The following is a 10,424-nucleotide window of genomic DNA, read 5'->3' as shown; positions in this document are numbered from 1 at the left end:
CATGCTGACCAATAAGTGCTCACAATTTGTGAGCGAAATTCAAAATCCATAGCACAGGGCGGCAGTATGGGTTATGGATAGTACACCTGTACCGGCGGAGGGGGAAGGAGTGTCCCGCAAAGGTAGCGGAGGGCCATATTTGAGGGGATAATTCCATTTTCCCAAATTGCTTAGTGAACTTACCCTTTAAAGCATGCATCTTGAATGGGGTACCCGAATGTTGCATGGGGTGTCCAATGCACCACACCGCAATGCTTTAAAAAAAATTGCACCTACAGCATTTCTTAGTCCGTCACTGCATTTCGATGTGCGGCACTACATGTTCACTGTAGAAATGCACTGGGTGCTATTCAAAGTAAATGGCACTGCCACGCACCAACACATCAAACGTGTTACCAAGCACGTGTACTGAGCCTTCAGGCAGAGGGTTTTAAGGAGGTTTACGATTTATAATTGTGCAGTATAGGACTACCAAAGCCTGTGGTTCTTACACCATTGCAATTGATATGGTTTCTCCTGGCAGAGAATGGACATCTAAGCAGCAACATGAGAACTAATCAAGATGGGTGATATGTATCTCATTCGACTGAATGATCCAACACCATTGCTGCCAATCATCTGCAACACTTAAATTTCATAGTGTAGCAAATGGGGCATCTGACAAGCAGTGGTTAAATCGTACAGTAGTACAAGATGAAAGCACCACCATGTAGTGTAGCACTTCCATTCACAATGTGCAGGCTATCGTTCTATATATAGTCAATGTGAAGTAATTCAAAGCTGAACTCCGGGCACAATCCATGAATGCGGCATTGCATAGAACACCTCGTAGTCATAGTTTAGTAGTTGTTTTTCAATCTACAGCAGTTGTGTCCGCCAATCTTCAACTTGATTCTGCCCATGGGCATAAATATCCAGTTGTGAAGACTGGTCACCGCTGTACCCTCTCCAAGCACAATGTAACCAGTGCCCTATGCACCCCCTGGTACTCCTGCACAGGTGGGGCTGATGTAATCATGTCAGCCTTGCCTGGGGTGGCCTAGAGCGGCCACCAGCATTCTCTGGTCTCTGTCCACCTAGGTCTTCCATTTCTATTGGAATAGTGAATATAGCTATGCCTGGAGATCAGCTATAAAGCTACAGTATAGTAAATGGCAGGAACATGCTTACCCAAGGATACTAAGGCAGACTTTGCCATTTCGGTAGAAGTTTGGGTTAAACCTCACAGTGTTGTTGCCGGTTGTCATCAGTTTTACTCGCGGTGGATGAATGGGGTAATCTGGAGGGCATCGGAATAAGAATAAGAAGAAGCCTCCCTCATAAGGTGTATCAAATGGACCTGTTATAAGGGCATGGATCTGCAAAACAAGAAGATTGCTATGTGATAATGTACATATAATCCACAATTCACCAGACATCTCAATAGCCTACACTGCTTTACAACAACAGGAACCTCTGCCCTCTGTAGCCAGCACAGTACAAACTAATATGAAATGGATTTCCAGAGAGCTGGATGCCTTTTGTTGTAACTGGGCAAAAATATCTCAATTCACCTGTTTACCTAGAGTATTAAATACGGGTATATACAGTATACCAGGGGTATGCAACCATGGCACCCTGTAGAGCTACAAAACTGGCAGCCACAGACCAGAGGCATGATGGTATCAGTAGTTCCATCACAGCTGGGGTGCCGAGGCTGCCTACCCAGGTTATATTCCATCACTCTTAAAGCTGCACTGTAGCCATTCAGTAACTGACTTCTGCTGACCTGGCAGGTCACCCACTTTAGAGAATTGTGTCCGATTCACATACATTCGAACAGTGTATGGCCAGCTTTAGTTATGCCGACTTCTCTCCTGCTTCTCCCCCTCCCAGCCATGATGAGGGCAGCTCCCTGCACACATTTCTAAAAAGTCATTTTTCTAGAGTGCAGGTGTATATAATATATACATATATTTTTTTCCTACCACCATTTCATTGCCAGACTGCACTTTTGATGATCTGTAGCATGACAGCAGAACTTATGTCCGGCTAGCTGGTGCAGCTGCTGCTACGTCTCCCTTCCAGCACCGGCCGATCTCCAGAATGTCTGTGTTTACAGTCTGAGCCACTGTCTGTACTATTTCTGCTTTTCTACTACTTTTCTACTACTACTGTACTACTACTTTTCTATGTAAAGTTTGGCTATAAGGCACCAAAACCTATTGGCCATTGAAAAGTGATTCCCAATGTGCCAGTATGTGGCTGCTTTGTTGAAGAATGACATACATTCATTCGTATTGATCAGCTGTTTGTTGACCTCCAGCGCTGCAAGTCTCCCTCTTCTGGCCATATCCATCTCCCAACTGGAGGACGACCCCATAGCAGTCTATGGGGCTGTAATGTGCAGGTGCGGCCAGCAGAGGGAGTGCGGTGCTGAATGTAAACAATAGCGGAACCATGCCAGTTGAATCTCGGTAAGTACGGATCTTAGCGTGGGAGGGTTAGATCAGGGGTCGGGGATGAAAATTATAATAGTTCTTATCAACTGAGCCTGGGGGGGAGGTGGGGGGAGATATGGGCCAAACTGTGAATGCATCCTATCCCTTTTTGTGCATTTAGTCAGCCATGGGTGCTGTGGCTGTCTGCATGCAATAAGCCAGCAGTGGAAATTTCCTCCGCCCACATTGTTTAGCATGAATGGGGGAATTGACTGACTTCTCTTACTTGACCTGCAGGTAAAAGGAGGAATCTGACCCGTCTGTGGCCAGCATCAACCTGGAAAAATGCATCATGGGCAGACACAAACTGATTGTGCCAAGAACCAGCAGGGAACATATACCAATAGTACCTTTCTACATACTGGCTGCACACACGGTAATCACAAGCCGTACCTTTGTCATGTCGTGTGGGTCAGGCACAACAAACATCCCCGGGGGAGGCTCTTTGTATATAGACATGATATCCCTGAATAAAAGGAGAGAGAACAAAACAAAGATGGTTAGAGCAAAATGATTCCACACCCAGAACACGGGAAGTGAAAGTGAAAGCGATGACATTGAAGAATACCGAGCTCCATTTCCTGGTCTATGAGACAAATATGACAAATTATACCAGAAAATATTACAACATGAAAAGATTTCTACGTCTCGGGATGAAGATCCGCTCCGTCTCTGCTGAGGAATGAGGAAATAAAGAGCCCGCGCTTAGCCTCTCATTGTGGTTTCTAGAATGACTGACTGCTCATCAATTTGAATTTTATATGTGGCCGCAGATCAGAAGAGAACCCTGCACATGGCTCTGTGGCCGGATATTATCCCAGTCCTAAACTCAATACACAGGGAAGAGGGGAAAGAGAACCTGTCACCAGAACAGGATCCTTCCCATAGGAGTATATGTGCGTTAACATATTTTATGTTTGTTATTTACCTGGAAAAGACCCCAAATACTCAGAGCTGTCACTAATGTGACTCTTTAACGGGGTAGGCAGTCCAGTTGTGGTCAAACTACTAATCCCATAATGTCTCTGCCCCTGGGAGTCATACCTGTGGCTGTCAGAGTCTTGTACTTCCACAAAGGCTGACCTACCAAGGTTGTCTACCCCTGATCTATAGTGTTCCCCTTTTCTCCTTCCTTGGCAGGCTATGATGTGGAGGGAGGGGCTGGAAGGAACTCTACAGGGGCAGTCAGACTTTCTAGCAAGTTCAAAGGCACCTCGGAAATTAATCCAAAAAATGATTAATGAAAAGGCAAAACGCCGCAAGTAAGAATTTCAGAGACTTGACTTTCCGTGTTATTGTCCTGCAATGTTGTTGGTATCAGTTAACTGGTAGTAATGCCGACAATTGGTGGCCAGGCTCCTGATTATGCAATGGCTGTTATAGTGATCACATGATCGGCAGCTTGTCCACGGCTCCTAATCACAAGCAAAGACGGCTCTGTCACTAAATTCACAAAAGCCGAAAACATTCAGAATTTCAGGACTGCGTGCTATTCGTTATCTGAATTCTCTAAGGGCCGATTCACACTTCTACGGAGCAGCGCAGTGCCATTCATTTTTAAAGACACTCCAATGCATTGTTACTACATCAACCAACGTACTGTGGCCCAGCAGTGTACAAAATATAAATAGCAGCTCTGGCTGTAATACTCGCCTCCTCTCCAGGGCTGTCCCCCTCACCACTGTGTGATTCAACGCACTTCTTGAAAATCCAGGCTGTCCTGGAACCGCCCTCCTGGGGGTGGTGACACTGAGCCCACTTCCTGTAAACCCAGGCGGACACAGACCCATCTCCTGGGGGTGGTGACACTGACCCCACTTCCTGTAAACCCAGGCGGACACAGACCCATCTCCTGGGGGTGGTGACACTGAGCCCACTTCCTGTAAACCCAGGCTGTCACAGACCCATCTCTTGGGGGCGGTGACATTGAACCCACTTCCTGTAAACCCAGGTGGACACTGACCCATCTCCTGGGGGTGGTGACACTGAGCCCACTTCCTGTAAACTCAGGTTGTCACAGACCCATCTCCTGGGGGTGGTGACACTGAGCCCACTTCCTGTAAACTCAGGTTGTCACAGACCCATCTCCTGGGGGTGGTGACACTGAGCCCACTTCCTGTAAACTCAGGTTGTCACAGACCCATCTCCTGGGGGTGGTGACACTGAGCCCACTTCCTGTAAACTCAGGTTGTCACAGACCCATCTCCTGGGGGTGGTGACACTGAGCCCACTTCCTGTAAACTCAGGTTGTCACAGACCCATCTCCTGGGGGTGGTGACACTGAACCCACTTTCTGTAAACCCAGGCTGTCACAAACACTCCCTAGAGGTAATGACACTGAGCCCACTTCCTGTAAACTCAGGTTGTCACAGACCCATCTCCTGGGGGTGGCAACAGACCCAACTCCAGGGGGTGGTGACATTAAACCCACTTCCTGTAAACCCAGGCTATCATGGACCCGGTCCATGGGGGGGATGATAACATTCCACCCACTTCCTGTAAACCCAGGCTTTTACAGACCTGCCCCCTGGAGGTAATGACACTGAGCCCACTTCCTGTAAACCCAGGCTGTCATGGACCCGCCCCCTGTGCTCACATTAGATGAAGGGCCCTGGTTCATCAAGGCAAGAAATGGTACGTTAATAAAATTTTTGTAAAAGATGACATGCAGGGGTCCTCCATCATGAGATATCACTGCCCAGTCTGGAGTTGTCCCTTAGGGTGACAGCTGTAGATGGAATGCAGAAACACGTCATACCAATGACTCTGATCTGCCTGATATGGCCGCCTATGTGCACACATCACTCCGCATGTGTCATCTGCTTAGCACTTCCCCTGACAACCCGAGTGCGGGCCACTTCCAGGGACAAGCTCCTGAGCCCTCGGACGGTCCCTGGAATTGATGTCAGGTAGCCCGGGCTCAGCCGCTCTCCGATACTCTCCTCTTACCGTTTGATCCGCAGCACACACTGAGCGGACGCCCTCTCGTTGTCCCAGTCGCCACTGGCGGTCGGATCCCACATAGAAGAAGCGGCCAGGTGAGAAGTCCCGGGAGGCTGCAGACCGCTCAGATGGGACACCACACCTCCCCCTACTGCCCCCGGGAGAATGATCGCTTCAGCCGCCGGACTCTCCGCCATTCCGTCTCACACTCGCTTCCGGTATTCCAGAGCACAGAGAAGACAGGCCAGAGCGACTCTGGAGTGTCATAGAAACGCCGGCCAGACAATCTGTTTACTTCCGCCGGAAACGCAGGCGTCGTCAGCCAGTGCACTGCACTGAGTGGCTGTGAGATGTGTAGGCACTGATCATAAGACACTTTACAGTCATTCTATTCCTCTTTACAATACATATCCCCTCTTCAAAGTTACATGATTTTTTTAAAAAAAGTGTTAGCTCACCTTTACCGAAAAAGAACCTATGCATTCCAGTATCTCTAGCAGGGTTAGGCAACCTCAGCACTCCAGCTGTGATAAAACTACAAATTCCATCATGCCTTTGCCTCTGGGGGTCTCACCTGTGGCTGTCGGTTTTGCAATGCCTCATGGGACTTGTAGTTCCACAAATGCTGGAGAGCCAAGGTTGCCTACCCCTGGTCTGTAGCATATTCATAAGCAGTCCTCAGCTTTTAAAAAGAGATCCTTATTTCCAAGGCATACTGGCTGTAGGCTGTGTGCGGACTCTCCAGCCTGTCTGTAAAAACGGAGATCCTCCAGCCGATGGACACACAGCCCCATGAGCGCAGGAATAGGCGCCCCCTGTCTCATTCCTAACCTGCACATGTGCAAAGCGTGCTCTATCACACAATGCTGAGCTCATGTGCTGCTGTGACAAAGAGGAAGAGCGCATGTACTCCTCTGGCAACTTCCCAGCATCTGCAGTATGGTGAGAATGATGTAACTCCTGTGCACATGCGCTGGAGCTATGTCTTAAGAGGCAGCCCAATCAGGGGTGTCCCGACCCTTTTTGCCAGGGGGTGGGCGGGGGATGCTGGTGGAGAGTGAAACTGCCGGCTAGGAGTGACCCAGTCGCTCTGGCTGAAGTCCCACCCAGCTCCTGGCAACCAGTGATGTCTCTGAGCTAGGCGGGATGCCAGCCAGAGTGTCCCAAGTTGTTAAGAACTGAGCGGGGAGATGCGTATGGCCCTTACACATCTCCCCACCCGGCTCATAGCAACCTAGGACGCTCTGGCTGGAAAGGGGGTGGCAAGAACACTGCAAATATTGTGCAGAAGAGCAGCCATACCACTCTGCCTGCCGCACCCCCACGTGACTCTAAAAGATGTTATTAGGGCTGCAACCAACCAGTCAGTTAATCAATAATAATCGATTATGAGAATAGTTGTCAACTGTTCCCATTATCGATTAGTTGGTTGGATCTGCTAGCTCTCCCCTCCACACTGGGAGGAGGGCCCAGCAAGCAGTGGGCAGCTGCAATAGCCAGCCTGCTATTGGCTATTGCACTTTGAAATGGAACCAGCCCACTACCTGCTGTATTTACATTCAGCTGCCGTCTGCCCAATCTTGTCACTGGGCGCTGACATTCCCTAGATACAGCTATTCAAGCGCCATGTGCTCACAATACAATTTTTATTTTAAAATTATAAAATGAGAAGAAATCAAAGGGAGATCGTATACTGATCGGGCACGAGCGGGATGGAAAGGATGTTTAAATGTGCCCACCCGCATTCACGAACTCGCCGTCCGGCCATTTAATTACAACGGCCGGGCGGCAGGTGGTTAAAGCAGCCGGGGGGAATTTGTGACTTTAATGTCACTTTAAGGATGATATTTATTTCATTTTTTTATTCTATTAATCGAAAAAGGAATCAGCCATCTAATCGATTATGAAAATAATCATTAGTTGCAGCCCTAGATGTCACCTCAAGCTGATTCATTATAGAGATGGCCCTGAGCCCAATCATCAAATAGAACAACTGGAGACCTGGAAGAGGCAGGAAACTAAAAGGATATGGCGGCAGAAAGAGTAGTGTCTGATAGCGTAGATCGGTCAATGTGGAGGAGTGCACACTTGTCACTTAAATGCAGGGACGTGCGGTCAGGGGAGGCAGGGGAGGCAGAGCCTCACCTACAATTATCGAGGAAAAAGCTGTTAGCTTTATGTCTGAAGCTGACAGCTTTTTCTCCATTCAGATCGGCATCTAATTGGTTACACAGCAGGGAAATCCTCCCCGCTGTGTAACCTGTCACAGAGCCTCAGCGGTGCGTAGCAAGTGAGGGACAGGGAGGCTCCTCCCTGTCTCCTCCCTTCCTCCTTTACACTAGCTTGGGGACGGGGCTTCGGTCGACAGGAGGTGGAGCTTCGGCCGGCGGGGGTGCTGCACAAACTGTTGGTGCTATATAAGTCCTGTATAATAATAATAATTTCAAAGTGATAGCAATCTCTGTCTGTCCCAATAGATAGACTAAAGACAGACTGAGCTCCCCCTCTATAACATACAACGCTTCTAGATCTCTGACTCTTTGTTAGGACAGACAGTGTTCTATCTAGTTTACAATGGATAATTAGCTCAGTACAGACAGGGTTAATTATGTTAACATTAACCTGCCCAGCCCACCTTGTATTCCAGACAAAATTCCATACAGAGAACAACTTTCCCTTCAAAATAGAGGATGTTTTGTGTAAGCAGCAATTTAAAAAAAACAAAAAAAAAACAACGAAGTTATGCTATGCGAATGGAAACATATAACTAATATAAAATAGGTTTCATCCAAGAAGAGCCGCACTCAACATTGCCTCAGTATAAATCCAAACTTTATTTAAGTCCATGTAACAGCATACACCATGAATAGGTGTTCTCCCTTTTTGGCTGCAAAAGTGGAAATACACTTTACCCACTTCAATATGGTCGTATGTGAAAAAATGTGCGGTACTAAAGTGCTTGAAACCAAGATCACAGCTACATTATCAAGAATCACATTGAAAATATGTGAAGTGTGAAGCACTGGATTTTGATTGATTAGATATAAATTGTCCAAAATGTCTTGGTATGCTGATGCCTTAAGAGTTCCCTTCACTGGAACTAAGGGGCCAAGCCTAACCCCTGAAAAACCACCCCACACCATAATCCCCCCTCCACCAAACTTTACTCTTGGCACAATGCAGTCAGGCAAGTACCGTTCTCCTGGCAACCGCCAAACCCAGACACATCCAGCGCTGACCCTGCTCTGTCATTTTACGTGGCCTACCAGACACATCCATCCCAGACACGTCCATTGAATTGCCAGACAGAGAAGCGTGATTCGTCACTTCAGAGAACACGTCTCCACTTCTCTAGATTCCAGTGGCGGCGCGCTTTACACCACAGCATCCGACGCTTTGCATTGCACTTGGTGATGTAAGGCTTGGATGCAGCTGCTCGGCCATGGAAACCCATTCCATGAAGCTCTCTACGCACTGTTGCTGTGCCAATCTGAAGGTCACACGAAGATTGGAGATCTGTAGCTATTGACTCTGCAAACAGTTGGCGACTGCTGCGCACTATGCACTTGAGCATGCGCAGACCCAGCTCTGTTTATATATATATATATATAGATATATATATATATATATATATATAATTTGTACATTTAAAGTTTATTCATTTTGTGTCCTTTGACACAAGGGTTCACTGACAATCTATTGTTCACCATGCTGTACAGGTTCACCACAGAAGGGGAAGGACCTGTGATGTCATCAGACCACCTTGAAGACTGCAGGAAAAGAGGAATATAAATCTGTGATTACAAATAAAAGTGTTGGGGAAAGAGGTGGTCTTCAGGGAGGGGGGGGCACAAAAATACTGGAGTTAAAAGAAGATGTAAACCTTAACTGAAAAATCTCAAGGTACCCCAGTCTAAAATGTAAAAATATGTGGTTCTCCCACACTCAAATCACTACCAAACCCTTATCCTAGACAGGGGTCTGGTATGGATTTTAAGTGGGAACCCCAGGCAAAGAAACAAAACAAACGAAAGACAACAAACATAAGACCCTCCCTTTCACATTAGGAGCCCCCTTTCACATCAGAGTGCTGCTCTTTCACATCAGAAGCCACCCTTTCACATTAGGAGTGCCCTTCACATTAGAGTGCCACCCTTTCACATCAGAAGCCCCTCTTCACATCAGAGTCCCCCCTTTCACATCAGAGTGCCGCCCTTTCACATCAGAAGCCCCTCTTCACATCAGAGTCCCCCCTTTCACATCAGAGTGCCGCCCTTTCACATCAGAAGCCCCTCTTCACATCAGAGTCCCCCCTTTCACATCAGAGTGCCGCCCTTTCACATCAGAAGCCCCTCTTCACATCAGAGTCCCCCTTTCACATCAGAGTGCTGCCCTTTCACATCAGAGTCTCTCCTTTAGAAAAAATTTGAAGGCACCCTGGTTAAGAAAGGCTGTGCTGAAGCATTGCACAGTATATCATAAACAATTGACATTAAAGGATTTAAAAGTCAAAGGCTTTTTGAGCTATTTCAAATGCTGATGAAATAACTTACAATAGATGTTTAAAAGTTTTAGTTTCCTGCAGAATCAGCTGCTGTACTTTTTTTAGGGTGGCTCCTTTCCCTTGCAGGGTCCTATGGAGCCACCCTTGTGTGTACTAGTAAGCTGTGTGTCTCCACAAACACACAGGCAGAACAAGGCAATGCTCTCTGCTCCCCACTCCTCCATCCTCCTTCTCCAAGCTAGTAGATGGTCGGCTGCTGGAAACTGCGCTCTCCCTTGTAATCTTGTACTAGACAAGAAGTTCAGGGAAGCTGAGCTGAGAGAGTTGGAGCTGTTTGGAAACATGATGACAGTAAGTGTTTGGGCAAAAATGTAAAGAAATACTTTATTGGGCAAAGTATATTTGATCTAGATTGTTGAGCGTTTAATACTCCTATTGTGGGGGATGCAGAGGTGACAAGAGGAGGGATTGGAGGTGTGACAGTAACACGAGGATGG

General features: G+C 47.4%; 1 protein-coding gene across 1 annotated transcript in view; it reads right to left on the bottom strand.

Annotated features, from left to right (window-relative positions):
• UBE2Z (ubiquitin conjugating enzyme E2 Z) overlaps positions 1-5,724 on the bottom strand; it is an 11,997-nt gene extending 6,273 nt beyond the window's left edge. Inside the window, exons 1-3 of the mRNA XM_018564692.1 lie at positions 5,430-5,724; positions 2,874-2,946; positions 1,171-1,358 (exon numbers count right to left, since the gene is read on the bottom strand). Coding sequence (XP_018420194.1) covers positions 1,171-1,358; positions 2,874-2,946; positions 5,430-5,620 — 452 coding nt within the window. The 5' untranslated portion in view covers positions 5,621-5,724. The remainder of the gene's footprint in view (positions 1-1,170; positions 1,359-2,873; positions 2,947-5,429) is intronic.
• Positions 5,725-10,424: the final 4,700 nt, after the last annotated feature.

Source organism: Nanorana parkeri, unplaced genomic scaffold (genome assembly GCF_000935625.1).
Source record: "Nanorana parkeri isolate BGI_ZX_2015 unplaced genomic scaffold, ASM93562v1 scaffold773, whole genome shotgun sequence".
Classification (NCBI taxonomy): Eukaryota; Metazoa; Chordata; class Amphibia; order Anura; family Dicroglossidae; genus Nanorana; species Nanorana parkeri.
Note: the sequence above shows the minus strand (reverse complement) of the source record. Positions and strands in the feature narration are given on the sequence as shown.